The 24,582-nt window shown below is 40.7% G+C and overlaps 1 protein-coding gene across 9 annotated transcripts in view; it reads right to left on the reverse strand.

The window, feature by feature from the left end:
* RAPGEF5 (Rap guanine nucleotide exchange factor 5) overlaps nt 1-24,582 on the reverse strand; it is a 348,364-nt gene that overhangs the window by 183,339 nt on the left and 140,443 nt on the right. Inside the window, exon 1 of one of the 9 annotated variants that reach the window (XM_070615907.1) lies at nt 14,364-14,384. The exons of the other annotated variants lie outside the window; for them this stretch is intronic. Coding sequence (XP_070472008.1) covers nt 14,364-14,366 — 3 coding nt within the window. The 5' untranslated portion in view covers nt 14,367-14,384. Of the gene's footprint in view, nt 1-14,363; nt 14,385-24,582 lie in introns of those variants that run through there. 9 annotated transcript variants of the gene reach the window in all.

Genomic DNA, 24,582 nt, shown 5'->3' on the forward strand with positions numbered 1-24,582 from the left:
TTCTCCCTTCCTTTGCATTTCTACCTTCACCGGTCTAACTCAGGAAACCTCAACTAAACAGATGTACCTAAATCGCCCCCTGGACTTACAGTGGGTCTCTCACTGCTTACGTGAGTCTATCCAAATGCCCCAGGCTCCCCTTCTGGGTCTCCCCCAGCCTGCCTCGAATAGGTTTCTAGTATTCCCCTTCTGCCTCCCTACACGGCTTTTTTGATTCAACAAGATCCACTCGTCAGAAGAACCTGCTACTCATACTGCTTCTGCTTTCACACTATTCTCCTCCTCAGAAAGCCCTCCATCTTCCCTGATACTTCCTGAATCTCACGGCACTTTGAAGTCCAGGTTTCTGCAGTCACCTCCTGGGTGAAGCTCCTCCCACCTGCCCTAGTCCACTGGGGTTTGTCCCTCTTTGCAGCTCTTTGTTTTTTGTACTATTTGTGTGGCAGTTCCCGGGTGCCCTGCATTGTTGGCTGTCCTATGTGGGCATTCATCCCAACTAATCCATAAGCTCCTTGAGGGAGTGCTGGCAGCTTATATACTGCTTGGCTTTCACAGCATCTAGCACACAACCTTGCACAAAAATGATTCTTTTTCTATTCCTTTACTTATAGATATTTACATCTTTATTATCTGAATTGTAGGAGCTAATTTTTCCTACCTCACAATCCAGTAAGCAGCACCATCACCCACATACGCTGTGGCACAATAGAAAACTATTATCATTTCCCATTGTAGCATAGGAAAAAGAACAGAGAAACTAACATTTACTGAGCTTCCAACCTATGTTTAAGAGCTCTTTACATCTCTATTCCAAGGCTTGCTGTCTTTTGAGACTCCATAGTTTTTAGTCTGCCGCCTCCCCTTCTTAGAATCATTTGCTAAATTTACAAAACATAACCTGCCAGTCATCGCTTTCCAGCATCTGAATCCTCCACCAAATTTTAATCTAAGACAAAATTCCCATTCTGCCTCTTCCTCACTTCACACAGCTCTCATACTACTCATCTTCTAGCTAAACTGAACTAAATAAATGGACTCTTTGGAAATGTCAACTGGTACACTCTGCTGAAAGTTGGCAATGGCTTCAAAGAAAACGAAATTTATAAGATAGACAAGTCATTTTTAATTCCCATGTATTGAAATAAAACATCCACCCACCCTTCTGGTCTAGTCTATACACACTCCCAATTGGCCCTTCTTAGTAGGCCTTCTGTCGTCCAAGCCCAGGTAATGTATTCATTTATTGAAATACTGAACAATTTAAAATTTGCAAATGCACCAGATTTATAATTTGAAGATGAATCATCATGATAAGTAATATTTTTCCCCTAAACAGAGACACGTCAAAAAATCAATACAGCAGGCCAGAACTGACAATCTTTATTACTCATCTAATTGCCTGAAACAGCTCAGGAAAGCAACTGCTTCACATGATCTAGTTAAAAAGAAAGCTTTTAGGTAGAAACAAGTTCTAAAGAATTAGGTAGGGGCTCTTTCACGAAAGAAAGCAAACCACTTCCTTTCTCTCTGCTGCCAACCTAAATCTGGCTGTCTCAACACTAGTGTTACACTCACACGATTTCACTTCACAGAAACTTCCCCTGTGGATGGCTTGTTTCAAAAGATTGGTAAGGTGAGGAAATAAAGCCATGAGATGGTTCCATGCTGACTAGATAACAGCATTAGATAAGCTATTAGCCCACGGGGAATCCACAAGAGCAACTTAACAAGAACTGCCTTTTACAGCACACAATACCTAGATTTGTTGTCAGAAACTCCTGTGAAGCCCTAGCTTAACTGGTCCCAGGGGAGTTTTGTTTCATTAACGCTCTAGGACAGCAGCTCTCAAACTCAGCTGAGCTTGGGGAAGCCGCAGAGCCCTCTGGAGAACTCCGTTAAGTACCGATTTGTCAAACTTAAAATAACTACCATAACTCGGTACTTTTTGAGAATCCACTTTATGTTAATGGTTGGTATTGACCAAAAATAGCAAGTGCCAAAGACTTAAAGAACACAGAGAAATCATCCATTCATTAGCTCATTTTAAATAGATATTGGGAAAAGACTGTTACATAATTTTATTAAGGGAATACCATGGGCCAGCTTACAGGAATTTGAGAATCACTGCTCTGTCACCTCACTAATTGCTCTCCCAGCATTTACCTGTAAAAGGATCACAAGAACACCCTGAAAATGCACCTCTCTCCATTTCAATATTCTTTCCCAAATACAGTTATTCAAGCTGTTTTCATCCCATCTTTGAATCCCTTGGGGTTTTTTTTGTTTGTTTTTCCTCCTCTCAGCATTTCAGGGCCTCATCCAACCACTCCTGTGGCAATTAACTTCCATTCATTTCACATTTATGAAGCACGTACGGAGCTGTGGGAGCTTCCAGAAACATACATATGAACAAGACACCAGCCCTAATTTAGAAATCCATTACCAGAAGACATAAGATCTAAAGAACACTTTAAACCCATGAATTCTCTTTCTTGATTCTGATTTCCTATCAATTTACTCTATAATCTTGCATGCTGGTCCAACTGATGCAGGGTGTCCTCTTTTAAATTGCTCTCTCCATAACATCTCATAAATACAATGCCCAGAGGAGATGATGATTCTTTTTCCCCCACTTTATTTCCAATTTCCTACAAATACTTAAGCCAGATGCAATCATTCTCTCATGAAAGACACATACATACCACAGAGAAAAAACTAGTAACAATACAAATGAAATTAGATTTTAATTCAAATTTATTTCTTCTCTTTTCCATTTTAATGAACCATGGAAAATGATTCCCTAAATGATTCTAGCAAATCTCATATTTTAAACATGTATTGTAAAATTGTAACCCTTTAGTAGTCACAGATGAATTTCCTGAAAAAAAAAAAAATAATGGCATAACACAAAAGAATAACTAGGTAGCAATAATATATACACATATATATATATATTTTAAAGTTAGGTATCCACTAAAATTAAACTATAATAGTCTACAAGGTTGGGTCTGAATCAAGTAGGGAACTCATTCCAGAGTCACTGAAAATATCTGTCTAAACCATGAAACTATCAAACTTAAATATGATAGACTTAAGACATTTTTTAAGCAGCTCTTAAAGGAAATGTCTTAATACTCTCCTTAGATTGAGTTCAAGTACTTAGGCTATTAAGCGGAGGGAGAAATGAAAGGAGAAAGACTGAATCACTTTAATAACCACAGAAGTATGACCTGCTCTATTACAAACAGGAACCAACAAGAACTACCAAATTTATTGATAACTTGAGAATTCATTAATGACACAACTTTCTGTCACCTTCAGCCATTGTCCTTTTCCCATTCTGAGTAATCAACAGAACATGAAGATGTTAAAGTGGAACAAGTATACTGAGATTTCTTACAATCCTAGGAAGCCAGAAAGCTTCATAAGTAACTGGAGGGCACATATGTTAAGAGATTATAAACTTAAACAATAAAGGCTGTGATCTAGTAGGCTGTCCAGTTCTAAGACGGTGCGTCCTTTTTAAGCCCCAGGATACATTTACATCTCAGTCAAAGCTTGAAAAAGGTTAAAAAGAATCCCAGCCAATCTGTTGGCTTGAGAAATACACAGTCATCACAAGTTAAGCATAATGCAAAATGGAGACATGAACCAAATGCTGAACTGGAAGGGCAGGGCACCACGACTCTTTCTGCAAGCTCTGGTCCAATTCAAGCCTACAATCATTTCCTCAGAGCTTCAAGGGATGTGCTCCCAATAGTCAGTCACACTCACAAAGGCCATTTGTAACAATATCTTCTCAACATAGCCTGGCAACACCAAAGTCAATGACGGTCTCAAAATTATCTTCTTCTATGGCCCTGTGATATCTTAAGAAAACAGAATGAAAGAGAAGGTAGCAGAAATGCTTACTGAGCACCTCTTTTGTCTTAAGCACTGTCCCACATTAGTAACTGCACCCACCTATCCATAAGTTTACAGACAAGAGGCCTGAGGGTCAGAGAAATTAAGAAACTTACTTAAAGCCCCAGAGCTGGAAAGTTACAGAGCTAGGATTGATTCCAAAGCCACTACTCTACTATAACATGCAGCATGTTACTAAATGAGTTTCTACTATGTTCTAGAGCTTGTACTAAGGATTTTACAGGCACCATCTATCACTTAATCCTTGAAAAACTATTAACTAGGTACTTTTATTAATCCTATTTTGCAGATGACAAAACCAGACTCACAGAGGTTAAGAAATTCACCTGAGTTTGCAACCCAAGACTATCATTAGTTACTACTGCATACACATATAACACAGATTGTGATGAGTGAAGAGTAACCTGACAAATGAGTGCATCTAACTGCATGAAGTCACAAAAAATATTTGCTAGATCCAGCAGTTCTCAACCCTGGATGTAAATTAGAACCATCTGGGAAAATGAGGAAACAAAAACAGGTGTTCAGATCTTATTCCAGACCCATGGAATTAGAACCTCCAGAAGCAAAACCTGGGCAATTTTTGCCATGCTCCCCATGTAGTTCTAAGTCAGGGCTGAGGAAAAACTGTAAAAATCAGCGGGTGAAACTGGCGATTTGAACTTCTCATCATCCACTTCAGCAATGAGGCCTGGAGCTCTCTTCAAACATCACATCTCTCACACGCTCAACTGAGGTCAGAACAAGGTAGAGGTACAAATCATTTGACCAACAGCACTGGGATCTGTAGCTGAGCTTCCAAGTCTGACTTGTGCAAAACAAAGAGCCACTGTTTCAGTAAATCCCACCTTACACCTGTTTATGTGGTATGTGTTTTCTATATACCCTATCCCAGACATAGCCCTAAGCCAAGGTACCTTCATGTCTGCAGAGTAACAGTGCCTACGCACCGTCTGAAAGGGCATACCCTTTTAATGGTATCCACGGCATTAATCTTCATTTTCACTTCCCATTATTAAAGGGCTCTCTTCTAGTATAAACATGTTTGCCCCACTTAAAAGCTAAAGTAGAAAATTAACGTGGGTTCTAGGAATACTTATAAACAATCTTGCCTGCCTAGGGAGATAAATCAGCAAGAACCAGCAGCTTCTGGGGAAATAAACACAATAGGTACAACAGAAACAAACCCCAAAGTGTCCATTTGATTTTATTCAGTCCTTAGGAAAATATCTTTCTTCTCGCTCTCTTTACAAACGAGAGCATAGTTTTGCCTACCAGGGTGGGCTTCTTTGATTAATGCAATCACAGAAAAGCCTTTAAAATTTAGGAATCAAGTCACTAAGGATTTCAGAACAACAGTTAAGTTCGCAAGCTTACTTATTTCCGCTTGCCACAGAATTCCCGGCTTATAGGCTTATAACACCATCAACCCACCCAGTCACACCTGGACTTCAAGATGGACCCTGTCCACAACAGCCAACACGAAGCAGCTCCCACCAGCCAAATCTGGGACAAGTGGAGCGGCAAAATAATCAAAGTATTGCTTTATAACCCACAGAATAACGATCCATGAGTCCATACTGACATAAGTAATTGAATAAATAAATGTTTAGGGTGGGAGGAGAGACTAGCTCTTCCTTAAAGAATAATACCAATTACTAAATGTAATAAAAAAAGGAAAACCGAAAATCACCATTAGGCAAACACCACAATAATACATGTTGCAGACAAGGATAGTCAATGGGTGCTAACATTAGTGGACAAAAGTATGAGATACAGGATATTTGCATAGTGTCAAAGTGCCTCCCCCTCAAGACAAGTACAGAGGAAAAACAGTAACTTTTTAGTGGAGCTCAGCAGACACCATCTTAACCAACTGATAAAAGTTATCACCAATATTAGACATGTTGACATCATCTGCCTTCTGATATGATAAACTGAGAAAGGCACTCTTCTGGTATTTTTGTCAAAAAGCATACCTGAATTTAATGAGAAAACAGGCAACTCCAAATTGAAGGACATTCTTCGATATAATTAGCCTGTACTCAGCAAAAATTGTCAAGGTTATGAAAGACCAAGAAAAACTCAGGAACTATCCCAGGTTGGAGGAGCCCAAAGGAAAGGGACAACTAAAAGCAATGCATTGTCCTAGCCGACTAGAATAAGAACCTTAGTAGGACAACTGGCAAAATCTGAATGAGGTCTATATTTAAGTTAATTGAGTAGGGATGCTGGTTTGAGAACTGTATGGTGGTTATATAAAATTCCAACATTTGGGGAAGTTATGATAGTTATAAGGGAACTTTTTTTTTGCAACTCAAGTCTAAAATTATTTCAAAATGAAAAATTGAAAAAGAAAATAGCTTCCTTCTTCCCCACAAATAAAGTCTCAAAAAAATTCAAATATTATTCCAAAATACAGCATCTATTTCTTTGCAACAGCTGCGCTGTCCTCCCAAGGACCTCATCATCATAGGCTATACGACAGAAGGCCCCGCTTGCTTCCCTGACCCCTCTGGCCTCTAGCACCTTCACAGAAACCAGATTAATCTCCCTAAAACAACTCCTTACATATCACCTTGTTTTTTAAAAACAAAAGTTATTTAAAAACAAAAACATTTTACTCTGAGTGCTCACAATGTTCCAAGTCTTTAAGCAAGTGGTCAACACTGGCCTTACTTGTCTAGTCCCCATGGCACTTCTCCCTACAAACTCTCCACGGTAGCCAGGCAGGTTGTCTGATGTTCACCATGCAAACCAAGTGCCTTCTCACCTCTGTGCCTGAGCCCCTGCCATGACCTCTGCTCCCTGCACTACTTTTCCACACGCTGCCTTGCCTTCAATCCATGCAAACGTTGCATGAATCCCAGCCAAGCCCTGAGCCTCCCTGAGTAATCTCTTCCCCCAAACGCTCTAACACCTGTCTATATTTGCCACAAAAATATAATGCTCCTGGCTCCATTTGTATGTGTATGCTATCTGCCTTTAACCAGCCTCGAAAACCCCTAGAGGGACTGAGACCTTCTGTAAACCTATGACCTTCCACAGTCATCCAATGGTGACTTCTCCCTAGTGTCACACTGCCTGAAACCCATTCACTCTCAAGCCAAGTGGTAAAGCATGATGTTGCCACCTCAAAATCTATGAAACCCATTGCCACCTCTGGCACCCTGCTGCCGCCACCACCACTGCCACCACCCTTCCCTTCTCTCCTTTCTCATCTCTGTCTTAAATGGTCATGTATGGAGAGAAGCATCTATGTAGCATATTTTTATACACTGAATAATTTATGTGCTTGTTTTAAAACAAAGATCCACTTGAATGCCAATTATTTCTTTTCAGTGAAAAACACTTCAATTAAGTCACTCTGTGTAGTCTTCAAGAGGAAAAAATATGCACTTTTCCTTTCGTATGTTACTGACAAGACAGAAATGAGCAAAAGAAATACACCTTGGAGTAGCCACACTTCTTACCTTGTCTGGCTCTGGAAACAAATTAGTCTTAGATGTTCCTTTGTTAATTTATACATAAATTTTTGAAAGGTGCTCAACAATAAAGGTGATAACGTACAGTCTTCTGGCGGAAGGAATATTTAGTAAACTAGTTGTAGTTTTTGTTTCTCAATTACTCAACTAAGACACAGAAAGAACCTCAGAAAGGTAGCAACAGAAAGGATATCCTGAGGTTACCTGGCCCATTCCATAGCCTTCATCTAAAGTATGTGAGCCAGGTGGGAATCTAGATCAGGGACCTGCAAACCATGGCCCACAGGCCAAACCCAGCTGCCACCTGTTTTTCATAAAGTTTTATTGGAACACAGCTGTGCCCATTTGTTTACATCTGGTCTCTGGCTGTATTCCTGCCAAAAATATTTACTATCTCGCCCTTTACAGAAAAAGTGCATCAATCCTGGTCTAGATCATCAAATTTTACCGAGCAGGAGGCACTCTACAATCTCCCTAGTGATATATTCCAATGCTTAACCAATTATTGATAAGAATTTCATTTTGAACCAAATTATTTCCCATTGCAATTTAAGATGACATCCTCCAAAACTGATTAAGGCACATTTCCATCTTTACTGACATGCTACGTAAAAGCAAGAAATAGGTCAAAACAATTTTGCGATCCCAAGATTAAAACAAACAAAAAAGGAGCAATCAGTTTCACTCCTTTTAAAATTAGGAATTTCCAATCTATACTATAATGCGGAGAAGTCTAAACTACAAAAAACTGTCAAGGGTCAAATACACAAAAGTACTACAAAATCCAAGAATACGTTGTTTCAAACACCTCAATCTTGCACACAATATTCTCTGCCTGGAATACCTTTCTCCTCATACATATAAGTTTTCATATAGTTTATGTTAAAATGTATCCATGAGCTCAAATCTCCCATTAGAATTTTCTCTTATGTACTTCCAAAGCACTTTAGATTCTAGATACTTATTTACATTTGGATTTCCCCTACTTCATAATAAGAATCTTAAAGACAGGGTCTATATTCCACTCCTATTTATAAATGTCCTCAGTGACTAACATGACTCATTGCATCAGTTTATTCTCATCAAAAGTTTATCAAGGGAAAAAAACCCTGCAGCTCTTTAAATTCCTTCCTTAACTCTTTTCACCTTCCGGAGTTGAGGGTTCTGTGCACAGCACCTTCTATCTGGGAGGCTGCCGTGTATGGTGGTTAAGAGCAGAGCACTAGATTTGAATGCTTTGATTCAAAGCCGATCTGTTCCACTTAAAAGTTGTACATCCTTGGACAAGTTATTTAACTTCTTTGTGCCTCTGTTTCCACTTCTCTAAATAGGTGAAATAAAATCTACCCATAAGGTTGTTGTAAGGATTAAATGACTCAAAACAGTGGTTCTCAAGTTTCAGCGTGCATCAGAATCACCTGGATGGTTTATTAAACCAGATGGCTGGGCCGCACCCCTAGGGGTTTCTGTTCAGTAGGTCTGGGGCCAGGCCTGTGAATCTGCATTTCTACGCGTTCTCAGAGGACGTTAACGCTGAGGGACTACACTTTGAGAACCACTCACTAAAAATATGTAAAGAGTTTAGAACAGTGCCTGCTATATAAAAAGCACTCAGTGAGTGCTAACTGCTGTTGAGCATTAAGCAAACTTTACTATTACGTACACGAATGTGGGTCTCCCCTACTACACTGTCAGCTTCTCAAGGGACAGGATTTCATCTTTTCCATTCACATCCCTAGGACATAGCAGAGCGCCTGTCACAAAGCAAGGCCAGTGGGGCATTGGCAGAATTCTCTGCCTCTTGCCCAACGTTCCTCTTGGCCAGAAAAGAAAATAGGATTTGTGGGAAAGAAAACTCTTCTAGTAGCAACATCCCCCCGGGTTTCACATCAAGCATCTTTTGGACATGGGCTATTTCATTCACTTGCTTGACCCATAAGGGTTAGGTCCCACTTCCCATACTTGGGAGTCTGGAAGCGCTAACTCAGAATCAGTCAGCTTTTATAAGGTTCTTGGAACCATGGCCCCTTCCCAAATGGGTAGAGAATTTCTATAAGCCTCTGTCAATGGTAACAACCTGCCACCACTGCTGTTTAAAACTCTAGGTACACTTAATTCTCACATAAACAAAAGTTTTACCCGGACACTGCCAAGTGGAAATCCTGTCATTCATTCTAAATTTATACTGTCTTCTGATTATTGTGACTTATCTTCCTCAGTGTTCCCAAATCTTTTACTTAATAATTCATTTAATAATTTGACAGGATCAATATGAACCTTAGCACTCTACAATTTCACATGCACAACTCAAAAATTTATGACACTCGCAATACCAGGGTTATGACACAGATCCTCCACAACTTTGCAAATAATCCTAACAGCAGTGCTGTGATCCCACCTGCAGACTTTCAGTATCACTGAAGGTCATTTTTCCAGCTCCCCTGAAGTCATTTAAAGCAGTTGGGAAGCATATTACTGCCTAACATGTGCAATTCCAGTTTGAAAAATCATTCTCTTGATGGAAACAGGAATAGTGCTGTCTCATCAGTCAACATCTTACCATTTGCCACAAGGAGTAGGCCTACGCCTTCCTTCTTTTCTTGCTCTGATGACACATAAAACTGTTAGCTTTGTTGGCCTTTATTTCACGTGTCCTCAGTTACCTGGCACTTGAGTCTTACAGGCTTGTGAAACTTTATTTATCTTGGGTCACATGTCCTCCTTCCTCTCATGCACTTCTTTTTAAAATCTGAGGTCTATTGAAACCTCACTTTAAAGCCGCACCAGTTCCTTTCACTTCCTTCTACTTTTCTAATACATTCTAACAGTAACATACTAGAGAAGCAGAATTTCGTTCACATCTTGTGCATATTTCCTTTTAGTGTTTCCAGCTATGACACCCTAACTATCATTTCTCTTGATTTATTGCAAGCAGATTCCACAGAGCCCAGGGTTGGAGACAGCCTTTCTCCCCAGGTTCCCTCTCTCTGATGGGCAGGGCCTAACCGGTACTGTGCTACATTGCTGCTGCCAAGTTTCCTGCTCTGACTGGAGGCTTTCACTTTCCAATTCCTTGACACTGATTTAGATTTTCTACCTTCACTGAATCACCTTCTTTCGAGTCTCCCCACTAAATTATTTCTTCTAATCTGTCCAGACATCCTTTCTCTTCTCTAATAAGTTATGACAGAGAGTCTTTCTCCAAACTGTTTCTCTTCTCCTGTCAACTCTCTACTCTGGCACAAAGGCCCACTACAGTCCCAGCGAACATAATCAATGATCCTTCAGACAGAAGGACAACTAGAGAATGGGCCCCACAGGTCACCAGAGCAGTCTTCAGATGTTCCGGAATTCAATCGGATCTCTAGTTCTCTGGTTTCCCCCCTGGAAATCCCCCTTGCACTGCAACAGGCATCAGTAACTGCCAATCAGTACTCCCTGCTCATTAGAGGCCTCCCAATAGAGGCTTCTGGAATACCGCTAAAACCACCTGGCAAGTATTATCTTTCTCATGCCCCATCTTAGTTAATCTCAGATGCCAGTAATCAACAGTTATCTACATCCTTCCTCCAAGTGTGGTCTGAGGAGAAGCAGCATCGGCATCACCTGAGCCCTTGTGGGAAATGCCGATTTTCAGGTTCCACCCCAGCCGTACTCAGAAGATGATGCTTAACAAGATCCCCAGGTGAATAGATCACGGTCAAGCTTGAAAAGCATTCAACTACACTACCTAGATATGAAATCCTGCTTCAGCTACAAATCCTAAAGCAAATCATAAAAAGCCCCTCAAGATACCAACAGAAATGAGTTTTGAAGATGTTGCTTATCCTATTCTCTCTCCTAAAAGGTGAAAAATGCACCTAAGCATAGGGAAGATGGTAAAGAATTCCTGCAGTAAATAAACCTGTTTAATCCAACATTGCTTAAACATATCTCAAGGAATTTAAAAACTTTATCTATTTTTATAAACATCTGTTACCATCTCAAGGCACATTTATTGGTGTTAACAGAAAACAGTAAATTAAAAAGCCTGTCCCAGAGCATCAGCACCTCCATTTGACAATCATAAAGCCTGTACTTACCCCTCCAAACCTCTCTTGCTGGCCTGTTCACCAGCGACTTTTCAGTAAGTATGTTAATCAGGTTTAGACATGATGTTGCCCCTACCTTCCTGGTCGGGGAGGTCAAGCAGAGACCAGCCTTAGCTCTAAAGGCAGGACGTTATGCAGCCACGATGAACAAGAGAGAAGAAGCCAGAACCGGAGCTCCCGAATCCTCACACTAAAGCAATTTGTCATTGCCCCCAAACTCTCTGGACATATTTTGCCTCCTCTCTTTACTATTTTCCATTATCTAGGAGGAAAGTCACATTCTGATTCCAATTTATAAGTATATATAAGATCCAAAAACAACTTCAAGTCTTTTGTGTTCACCCCTCCTCTTAAGCACAATTACTCTAAGAGGTACTTCATAAGGGGTTCCGTTTTTAGAACTCCCTCAATTTTTACTTTTAATCAAACTTCATTTTCCACACCTCCAACTGCACTCTTTGTGCTTTCTGTCTGTATGAAATATTTGGTAACAGAGCTAACATCTTCTCGAACCTTATTCAGCTCAGCTACAGTCAATCACAACCCTAATTTTTTGAGGCCTCTTTCAAGGTATGTTAACATTGATAATCTATTTCTAGATGAAAGATCTAACGTTAATAAAGTGCCCTACATCCAAAAGTAGGGGACTGAGGAATTAACTGACACAATGTGTATGAATAACGGAGGAGGATACCTTTGTTAGAGTTTTTATACCCCTTAAAAGGGTTTTACAATCCTTGGTTATCTAAACACGCTCTGCTCTCTCCCTTGCCACCCTCTCTCCAGTTCCTCTTCCACCCACACTCCTCCCCTCCCACGTCCCCGTCCAGGTACATGATTAAATATTCTGCAGCCATTACAAATATGTTAAAGAACTTGTAATACATGGAAGTATTTTGGTGAAAAGAGAAAAAACTAAGTAAAACTGAAGAGACAGTATAAGGTCAACTATACTTTAAAAACAGACAGAAGGGAATATACCAAATTGCTAATGGAATGGTCTCCTTGTAATCACTACTGGTAGATTTTTATTTCTTTCTATCTTTCTAAACTTCTGATTTTTCTATATTAAATATATTACTTTTATAACCAGGAAAAAAAGCTACTTTAAAAGCAAAATAAAAGCCCCACTCATGCCACTATCCTCCACCTCTCACCCTATAAAGGAAAAGCAAGATTACACAGATGCAAATGGTGACTCTTCACACATAAAGGATTAAGAATGTGTCTACAGTCGGAAGGAAATCGAAACTTAAGTTAGCTCTAATATAAGTGTATTTATGGATGAGGGAAAGTGAGATAAACCAGCCAATGATTCTGCTAGGAAGGATGTTTTTACTCCTTCTTCCTTTCTGCTCCACGGAGGTTCCTTTAGCCACTCTGTCTGCCTGCCCTAAAGAGACAGAAGCATGGAGAAGACCTATGGAGGTGAGTGGAAGGAGCCCTCTGTGAGAGATAAAGGGAGACAGAAGACAATGAAAGACTATAGTGGGAAAATTTCATCAGCACAGCAAAAAGAGATGGGGCAGCCTTTCCATCTCTAAATGGCCGTGGTGGGTAAAGGATATAAATTGGGCTTTGACCAAAGTTCCTATTCTAATAACATCAGTGGTCAGAGTATTTTGCGGTCAATTTGCCAAATTGTTTAGGATCACTTTCTCTTCCTAATAACCTCTGAATACTCAGAGCTAACAACAGCTAAAGAAAACAATTTGGAAATAAATACCCAAAGTCAAATATCAGTAACTTTGGGGTTCTCAGTGTTTGAATTTGTTTGTACACAGCCAGGTTAGATATCAGCTTCCAAGGGAAGAATGAGAGATACACAACGGATTATGAAATGACAGCTACATTTAATACATGGTCAACGTAGTTTCTAGTAAAATCTAACTTCCTCCTCTGTCCCAGGGTACAGGTACTGCATTCACTAGTCTCAGATAGGCAAATTGCACTCCAGCTTTTTTATTAATTGTGATCCTCATATACAGGACACTGCCTTCATCAGAGCCACAAGCAAGAATTTATGTTTTGATCCCAGCCTCACGGCTTTCACTACCTATCATATTCCTTCCTGAATTCCAAGTGGCAACTCTCCAGTTCAATACAAAAGAATTTCAGTACTCAGATCTCAACATGCAGATAGGGATGAATTTCTCAACCCATGGGAGAAAATGGGGTTTTTAAGAGCCTGTAAGTTTATATTCAGTTAACTATTTTTCCACACAGATCTTTCAGTGAAGGCAAGATTAAATCACCGAGGTTGTTTTTAAAGCAGTTCCTAAACTAGTTTGAATACTATTTTAAAACTCATAGATCGAACATAAAACTGAATTAGACCAAAGTCTTGGAAAAAGAACACAAGATTGAAAACTTTTCATTTTTTCTAAGAGATATGCCCCTCTCTAGTGCATGAGGCCTGCAGAAGCTTGGTATTTCTTGAGTTTGATGTTATGTGTGTCCCTTGGAATAAAAGGACAAGACTCCATTAAAAATAGTTGCAAGAGGTACTGAGATGACCAAGAACTTTCAAGAAAGGAGTACATTCAGAAAGGTGACAGCATTGAGCAAGTAATTGAGGATTTTTCCTTCTATTTCTATTACATATTTCAAAAGCCACGAATTAGAAGACATTTGTCAAGTAACGGGAAAATTTTGAATACTAAAATATTTTTAAAATCCCAGGGTAAAAGCATATTTAAAATAAAGTTTTTATACCCTTCTGGCTTCAAACCCATATATGATTCTGGAGATTAGCTGCACAACAATGTGAATGTGGTTAACGCTGTTGAACTGTACACTTGAAAATGGTTACGATGGTAAATTTTATGTTACGTGTATTTTACCACAACTAAAAATTACGAACCATGGGCCCACCGGGTGGTGTAGTGGTTAAGTTCACAAGCTCCGCTTGGGTGACCTAGGGTTCACGTGTTCAGATCCCAGGCGTGGACTTACACATCACTCATCAAGCCATATTGTGGCAGGGTCCCACGTACAAAGCAGAGGAAGACTGGCACAGATGTTAGCTCAGGGACAATTGTCCTCAAGCGAAAAAAAAAAGACAAAAAAAATTATAAACCACATAAGATAGATTCTGAAATTCCAAATTTACTTACAAATGATAATCTCCTAAACTAAGTAAGTAAACACATAAAGAAAGCCATACTATCCAGGTTGAAGGTTCTCTTCTCGGGCACTCTCAAACTTGGCCTGAATTGCTGGTGCCTCCACACCATGGGGGAGATTTAATGCCTTGTCAAACCTTCGTCTTCATTTCAATGAGGTTTTAAATGGCAACGTTAGAAATGTAATCACCAGCAAATGAAGCTCCAGGAGTTAATTAACCCAATTGTGTGCCCACGTTTTCTTCCTGTAAATGCATTTAAAGGCAGCACAAAAGTCACCGGTATACATAAAGCCTTAAATATGAAGGTAAAAATGAGGACTGTTCCACCTGCAGGGAACAGAACTTTGCTCTTTCCTGGCAAACAGCTTTCTCCCTCCACTCACCCACATTTCTGTAGTCAAGCTTCAATGCTAACAAAAGGTTTTCAAAAGTCAATCCCCATTTCTTATTACTGACTAAATTTGACACACATAAAGAAACTTGTTTTTGAAAGCTTTCCTATTATAAATTAAGTTCATGACTCATGGCAGGCAATTCCTTTCACCTAACTCTCACTTCTGTATCTCAGGCAGGACAACAAACGCTTCGACACAATCACAGTCCTATTAACCATCAGGTGATGCATTAAATCTTGAACCACCTTCTCTCTGGCTTTGTCACACTCTTCTATGCCGGAGGGAGCAACCCACCACGAGGGGAGCAGAGACACAACTGGAAAAGGCTGTGGCTGTTTTTAAATCATCACCTTTCAAACTTTTTCGACTGCAAGCCACAGTAAGGAGTACATTTTATATGGTGACCCAAGTCACATAAACATATGTATATATGCATATAACTGAAACAAAATGCTTTTAATCTTCCTCTTATACCGCCTCCCAAGTGAGATAAACTGAGCCCGTTATTATATATTCATAGTAAATGCTAACATTTCATTAAAACGATTCTACAATTCTCATGTTAAACTGTCATGAAAAAATTTCTGCTTTTTTTTAGCTACGTACTTGAATCTTCAAAATATTCAACAGACATACTTAAGTACTTACATATTTACATATTCAAAATCAGGCTGAACTGCATGACTGTATACCTAGATATGCTATGTGTGTTTGCGTGCAGAGAGAAAAAGGGAGTGACCAACTAACCTCGGGACCCAAAACAGCATATTCAATGCATGGGATATACTTTAGTCATTGATTTTTTTTTTTTTAAGTAAAGCTTCTCTATAACTAGACCATGCTCTCGTTTGCCAGAATAACCAACACTCTAAACAATCTTATTTAAGGGAAAGAGTATCTCATCAAAAGAATGGATAGACGTAATTTTCTCCGAATCAAACTGAAGAGGGAATAGAATATGTATTGTAGACATCTCCTTTTCTTTTTTCTTTTTAAATAGTAATGCTACCTTTAAAAAAGAGGGGGGGGGGCTCCTAAAAATCTTCATAGAGGTAGGATGGTTTATCTTCTACAGGAGTTTCCATTTTGGCTGTTTCTTACTTCAAATAACAGGACAAGAGTATGGGGGATGGGGGATGTTAATAATGATCATGAAAACAGCGTCAAAAAAAAGAGAAAGTGGCAGAAATAATTGACTGTACTATTGTTAAGGGTGGCAGAGTAAAACTAAAGCCCAAAATGTAGAGACTGGGATCTTTATGCGTCTTCTGTTGTTAATAACGTTCCAGAGTCAATGTTTCTGAGGGAACCACGAAGAACTGAAACAAAGCCCTTGAACAAAGGGTGGCAATTTGTGATAAGGGAAAAGCTCATGCGAGCAAAGAAGAGGTTGTGGACGTGGAAGGAAAGCCTGTAGCCTAGAGAACAAACTGGCACATATTTAGCAGCTCAATGCCTATATATATATATATATATCAATACACGCAAACTCAATTAGAGATATATACTCACGAACCACAGACATACTGCTTATTACTTGCCAGTCACTGTCTTAAGCACTTTTTACAAATATTAATGCATTTATTACTCATAATTACCCTTGGCGGCACGGAATGGTTAAGCAAAGTGTCGACAGTCATTGAGCTGGTGTGTGGCAGAGAAACCCAGTCTGGTTGGTTTTGGCATTTGTGCTCTTAATCCCTACATTCTGTGGCTTCTTCTTTGGAAATGCCCTTGGTTCCTGCCTCTTTTGAAGCCTACCTCTCCAGTCTTCCAATAATTCTGCAGGTCGACCTGCACTCCAACATCCTTCTAGTAATTTCAGAGTTGGTTCCTCTTGTTTGCAATCAATACTCCTGACTGACTCAGTCCCAAATCCAATTACAGAGTCAAGTTTATGTGAACACAAAGCCTGCACTGTGCTCTGGCCCAATAAGAAGTCAATCACTGGAGGAACACTGGGAACAGGGAGGTAGGCAGGCATAGGGAGGGGCATATTTGTCATGCAAATGAGCCAAATCCTCATCTTACAGGATGGGAAGCAACCACTATCTTGAAATTTATGAAAGCAAGAAATAATGGGGTTCACTATTCTCAATTTCAAGCAGAATGCAGGTGGACTTCGTGTGGCCAGCTACAGAAGTTCACAATTTTCTACCTGAGTCTACTGTGAAAAGCAGCTATGAGTATCTTTAGGCCACAATTCCCTGGATTTCATGCACAGAGAAATTTAAGAACTGGAAAACATCAAGAGTGATTCAAGGAAATAAACACTCTCCTTTCTACCGAGTCAGCTGCCTCTCTTCCCACATGACCTATCTTCTACCTTATCTTCCTTCGCCTAACCCAAGGCTGAGTTTGAGGGCAGTTGGCACAATGCTTATCCGGCATTGAAGGTGGAGACCTGGCACAGAGCAGATGCAGCCTGAGGACAAGGGGTTGGGGAGGGGAGGAGAAGGGGAAAGGGAGAGGCATCCATTTCCATCAGCTTGGAGGCCACAGCTCAGACAGGATGCATCAGAATGGTAGCAGACTGACATTTAGTCTCTCCTTCCCCAAACCAAAAAACTGAAACTTCAAAACATGTCCTAGGGACAAATACCGCCATTTAGTCATTTAAAAAGCATCCCCTTTCCCTCTTTTTCTTTCACATAAGCTGCCTTACACATATAGAGACAACTTTTGCTTTAAACGTACACACACATACATACTCTCTCTCACAATTTCTTAAATAAGAGTTTTGGGAATCTAAGAGACCTTCTATAGAGAACAGAGAAAACCTTTGGTCATATTTCCAACACTTACATTCCTCTTAACACCAGGAACTTATTTTGAGCGCTTGCTGATTTTTAGCTGCCCATAAAAACAGAAAGGAAATCACTAAATCCTAGCATCGCATCCTTCCCAAACTCTCAGACTTCTCATTCCCAATGCCTCCATCTTGTATCAGGCCCTCAGCCCCTGCCACCCGGACTTCAACCCCATGAGTGCTTTCCCTGCCTTAACTTCTCCTTCCTCCATTCTGCATACCACCTACCTAGACACATCTTTCTAAAGAAATGCTTTGTTAACTGATAGTGACAGCCACCTTACATCTGTGAGATCAGATCCACATACAGTCTCAACTTTATTCTGTCCCCAAAACCCACACGTGTACTGTATGAAGTGGTTCCCAAATGTCAATATGAGGCACAATAAGAATAAGGACAATGTAGTAAATTTTTTATAAAACTAAATTTATTTAATTATGAAGAGCACTCCTTTATTCAGGGGTTGTGTTCTTTCTGCCTTTGTGCTAAAATGTCCTTCTCTTATGAAATGTAAAAGCTATTGCATTTTTTCAACCCTCATTTGACAAAATGAAAGTCTGACGTCATATGTTAGCTCTCACTTAGAAAAAAAATTCACAGGGCATTAAATACAAAGTCTGGCAACCTCTATAGTATACAGGTTTTCCATCGACATTTTCCATTGCTGATAACAAGACTAACACAAAGACAAACTCAAGAGCACTTATCACCTTCCCTCAATTTACAGATCAGTCCCTTTTACCCTGCTCTCTCCTGCCCCAGCCAAGCCCACCCCTCACTGTCCCTATCACATGCCATGCTCCCTTCTGCCTTGACCTATTCTAACGTCTTATCTACCTATTACAGTCTTACCAACTAGTTAAGTCCCGTCCTCAAATATTACCTCTGCCCAATAGTTCCCTTAAATCCTGCTAATTAACCTCAATCTCCTTTCTCCTTATAGTATATATTATCTAAACCAGTTATTCTTTTTTTTTTTTAAAGATTTTATTTTTTCCTTTTTCTCCCCAAAGCCCCCCCGGTACATAGTTGTGTATTCTTCGCTGTGGGTTCTTCTAGTTGTGGCATGTGGGACGCTGCCTCAGCGTGGTCTGACGAGCAGTGCCATGTCCGCGCCCAGGATTCGAACTAACAAAACACTGGGCCGCCTGCAGCGGAGCGGGCGAACTTAACCACTCGGCCACGGGGCCAGCCCCTAAACCAGTTATTCTTAAATGAGCTGTCATGACACACTTAGTTGCCATATGCTGTAGCAGCTTTATTATTAGTAAGAGAAGTACTGCGGTTTATGAATAAATTTTTTTTCACCAAAGCAGACTGGTTTTCTAAAACATCTTTTTCCAATATACTTTCTGAGTGGGAGAGCAAGACGTGAAGACCAACTTCACCATGTAGTTTGGTGGAATTGTTATGAGAAAAATAATTCACTATTTGTTGACTGAGGATTCAATATATGCCTAGGATGGTCAAGCATGTGAGCCCCACACTTCACATGTCTCACGGCAGAGAAAAAGCTGAGAGCGTGGACTGGACCCAGCAACCCTGGGGAAGAGGCGTTCCACGAAAGTGGAATGATATGAGGAGACAAATCTTAAGTCCTGGCATGTCACTCTCAAAAGGAATAAGCTTCTAGAATTTAGGAATCGTATTCGACATCTACATGTATTACACACTCCAACATTTGATAGATTTAATTAAATATTACAAGAAGAACCAGACAATTTTGTCCACCAGACTATGAGCTCCCTAAGTGGTCCTCAATCTTGCTCCCCTAGGGAATGGAAGCTGGCACATGGTAATATTTATTGAATAAAAAAGTGGTGAAGCTTTATGAAAGAAAAGTATATGTAAATATACAATGTTGTGTACAGTTTAGAGAAACTCTTACGAAAAAAATATCCCCCACGTGTTCAACAAGTATTGTTGAGAACCTACTATCTCCAGGCACTGGTCTAACTGCATGGGGTACAACCATGTTTGAAACAATCACCCTGGCCCTTGGGTAGCTTACATACTAGTGGAAGAAAACTGATCATAAACAAAATAAATAAGTTAGTTATCAATTACTTATGTTAGAAAGTGGTAACAGGAATAGGACATGGGAAGGATGTAGATGTTACAATTTAAATAAGGTAGCCAAGGGGCCTCATTGAGAGAATGGCCTTTGAGCAAAGACATGAAGCAGGTGAGTGGGTATCTGGAGAAAGAGGGTTTCAGACAGAGAAAACAACAGGTGCAAAAGCCCTGAGGTGGGAGCATGCCCAGTCTGATGGACGACTAGCAAGAAGGCCAGTGAGGCTACAGTCATGAAAGAGGACAAGAATATGGCGTTATTAGACCTGAGGAAGAGACCATCTTCTTTTGTCTACAAAGCAAATTCTTGGCACCGTGAACACACCACTCCCATTTATGTCTAATGTAAAATATGTCAGAATCTCTAGGCAAATCAAAGTATTGTATATATAACCTTTGTTGCCTAATAACTAACCTTGATTGTCATTTTACACTTGGCTTTGTTCTTTTCATACTGTAACAGCAAGTTTAATTTTTGAGATCAAAGAACTGTCAGTAGCATAATTGCTCAGTAAAAGTAGTTTTTGCAAGTCTTCACTAAAAAGGTACTTGTGTGCTGCATTTCATGTGAACTGTCAGTTCTATTGCTGACAGACTGCTTTCATTTCTTTCTTGAGGTCTTAAAGAACAGATAAGCCTATTTCTTTGAGCTGTACCCCAAATTATTAGTTTAGATGTTATGCAGCACATAAAGTAAAATTAGATACCACCCTCACCAAGGTAATGTCAATGTAAACCTGGCAAACAGACAAACCCCAGCCCTTATGTAACCTCCACTCTGAAGTTTTCCTCTCCTCCCCAGGCCCAGGGAGGTAAGTTCTCCCCCTTCGTGTTCCCAGGTACTTTCTGTTCCATCATGTAGTTACCATGCTATGTATTTTGTAATTTTTACAGTTTTGTAAAACTATATGGTAATATCATTAACATGTTTATCTCCCCTGCTGGACTTGAAGACTGGGATCATGCCTTTATTCACTTCAGGATTCTCAGCTTCTGATGCCTGGGGTGGATGTTACTAATCTTTGTGGTTCTTTTCTCTTTCCAAGCTCCCGGGAAGAGGACACTTCAGTGAGTTAAATCAGTGAGGTCATGTGACTTGCTCTGGCCAATGAGACATGAGCAAAAGTCACTTCAGGCAGAAGCATTGAAATGTCCAGGTGAAATTCTCCATTCTTTCCTCACATGTTGCAGTCACTGTGGAAGATGATGACATGGAAACGTCATAAGATGGAAACAGAGCTGCCACATGGAGGACAGCCACCCTGGAGAGCACCCAGAGGCAATATGGTCTATTTGTGAGGAAGAAATAAACTTTTTCATTGTGTCAAGCCACAAAGATGTTGTGTATTTTTGTTACTGCAGTAAAACTTAGACTATCCTGACTGACAAATCACAGAGTAGGTGCATAATACAGATTTTCAGAAGGAAGAAAAGATACCAGGAAATGCAAAAGCAAGGACGGCTGCACTAGATGGCAGTCTGGGACATGAGAGGTAGGTGCTACATTACAAGCAGCTTCCTGCATTGAAAGAACAATTAACAAAATCATTAATCCCCTTTGTCTTCTATTTAGCCTTGTACTACCAAAGCTAATTGCTTAAACAGAAGCTTCTAGATTTGTTAGTCATTAAGAAATGAAACTAATTTTGAATTTCACAATCGTACTTCTCACCAAGGCAATACCTTCTTGTACACATCCTTTGACCAAGACAGAAGTCCCTATTTAAAGGAGGTAGTTTTGAAAATGTAATGCTTATCGGCAATCAGTATATTTATAAACTCTCTATCCACTAATGCAGATCAGTTAGATAGTGGTTCCTTGAGTCCAAAAGTTCCTTTTCTCTTGGGCTGGAGTGTTTGGGGGGGTAAGGGATGGAGGAGGAGTGAACGATGTAAATGCTGTAAGAGCTAAAATGCCTAAAAAGATTTAAGGGAGGTTAGATGAGGGCTTTCCTGAGTGTCTTAACATAATTATCTTTAACACGAAAAAGTAGCCTTCAATCACCCAAACTCCTGAAAAGAGTATCTAGCATCCTCTTCCATGCGGAATGGGCCCTCACTTGGGGCCAGGTAAACGGTCAAAGGATGAAGAAACAGGAGGGCTGTGCAGTGAAACAGAAGAACAAACAATAGGATGAGCTGATTCAGAGAAGGCACACTGGGCAAAGAGCCCACGAGGAAAGCCAGAGGGAACAAAGCTTGGGGGAGGAGGAGAAGGAAATGGGAACAGTAAAGCCAAAGGAAACCAAACCCAAAATGAAGATAGATAGCTCATTCCAGGTGAAGTGAGTAAGGAGATGAGTCTTCAAAAAACCAGGTGAAAAGCTAACCAGAGATTTCTTGGGGCCAAACCAGAGGAGGAGATACTAAGAAGAGAAAGGGCTCCTTCCCCAGCTAGGAGGATGGGGAGGACTTGCACTCCAGACTGGAGGTGGAAGCAAGGTAGATCAGCAAGAATGTCCTCGCCCCAGGGTCTGAGACTGGAAAAGAAGCTTGCATGACCTGGGGGCCCAGTCGTGCCCACTCTTCCAGTGAGCTCCTCTTCATTCCCTGGATGGGATACAGACTCTCTTTCCAGGGTCTTCTGCGCCAGAACCCCTCTTATTCCCTCTGGTCAGTTTCCAGTAACTGGTGACGTGCACATATCACCACTCCTGGGCAGCCTCCATCTGGGAAGGCTCCATCCCCTTCGAGGCACATTAGGGCTCCTCCCCTCCATGCTTCCAGTGGCTTGTCTTCTCTGGGTGCCCAGCCACCAAGTCTTATTGGATAAATGACCAGAAAGGAAGGAGACTCTAGCAAAAACAAAGGGCTCACAGGCCTTAAATCTGTGCCACAGTGACTAACATGAGTGACTCATCATAATTTGCCTCAACTGTATGAGGTCAGAGCCCCAACTCCCTCACACATCCACCCTTCTGACACATAAATATAAGAAAACCCAGAAAGAGGGAAAAAATTTCAGAGTTAACTTTTCTTCATAGAGGAATTTTCTTCTTCCTAAAGAACTGTAACAATAGAAAACTTGAGACTGAGGACCTGTTTTGTCTTTAAACATTTCATTTACTAAGACAAGGTATTTAGATGTTGGTATTCAACCTTTACTACCCCAACATTATCTATAAAAGCTGTGAAATAGTTTCAACCTGGCATAACATTTCAATAAAAAAGAACCGATAATCACACAGAATTGGTATGGGTTTGTGTTGTGGTCCTGCTTCATGCTGAGCTTACTGTAGAAGATGATTTGGCTGAGCACCAAAACCATGAAAAATGGTTTTCATCTTATTGACACGCCCATCACTGGAACCCATTGGCAAAGGAACCAAAGGTGTAATTACTCTATTCAATTGTTTGTTACTTTGTAAAAGTAGTTTTGGCAGGCATTTCAGAACATGTTCAATATACTGTGACAAAATTTAGCAAGATCAAAGTACCACACAAAGGTCTTATAACTCCTGTGTAGAGACTAACAATGCTAAGGGTGTCTGGGAAGAAGGCAGGGGCAGGAAAAAAAAAAAAACCTGTCAGACAATTGTAGAGAAAGAACGCAAACTTCTTGTATAAAAGCATCTCTGATTCTGAACCCTAGCCATCCAAGATTATGCACAGGAATGATGCAGAAATGACTCTTGGGTCACATTCTAGCACAGTTATAGCTTCTTACCAGGGACCTCTCAGGACCTTCTGTGGTTAAGCCCAGCATCACTTCAGAGGCTGGGCCCCTTCCCTGCACTCCTTACCCTCTGTCCTCTCTCTCACTTCAGGGGCTAGGCCAGCTGGCTTGACTCAATCACTGCCAATGCCCACTCCATTCATGAGGGTCTTCTCACCAAGGCTACACCTTCTACTGTCACTCTTCCCAGCACTGCTCTTCCTTAGCCTCCTATATCAGTCAAGGGTCCTATCAGAAAAGAGTCTATCAAAGATGCGTGGGCAAGGTTCAGGGACCCAACAGGAGATGTTGCAGCATACATGGGCTAGTAAGGACAAGACTTTAACAGCCACAGGTAGGAGGGCCTAGGGGAAGACACAGCTTTACTGGAGGCTAGAGGGAGCTGAAGCGACCAAGGAGGGACTGCCCAGCAGTAGCTGTAGTTACAGATGGTCACAGACACTGCCAACACCACCCTGAAAAAGAGGGAGGAGAGAGAGATTCCCCTGACTTCTCTCTCCTCCTGGCCTTCCACTGACTGAACCCAAACCAAAGCCAGATGGCAAGAGAGCCCCAGTGATGAATATCCACAGAGGGCAGCCTCCAAGGTACAGATTAGAAAAAAAAGGGTAGAGAGTACACGGGATGGACAAACAGAATAATCAGCAGAGCTGCCATGAGCCTTTATGTCCCAAATGCTCATCACTTCTTTTTTAACTCTGTGGAAACCATGAAGTGGAGTTTCCAATATTGCTAATTCAATAAAGGTCTTACAGTCATGGTCTTCCATCTTGGTTTGGCCTTCCATCATGTAGAACGGCAAATAGAAAACCAGGTAGCCTCCTGGCCTCAGTAATTTTCTGATGAAGGTCACCAAACTTTTCAGGCCCTTTAGACCAGTGCTACCAGGTATGCACCATAAACTGGCAGCATCAACATCATGTGGGACTTGACAGAAATGCATATTCTTGGGCCCCATCCATGAGCCACTATATTAAAGCCTCTAAGATTGGGGCCCTGGA

This window comes from Equus przewalskii, chromosome 4 (assembly GCF_037783145.1).
Source record: "Equus przewalskii isolate Varuska chromosome 4, EquPr2, whole genome shotgun sequence".
Lineage (NCBI taxonomy): Eukaryota > Metazoa > Chordata > Mammalia > Perissodactyla > Equidae > Equus > Equus przewalskii.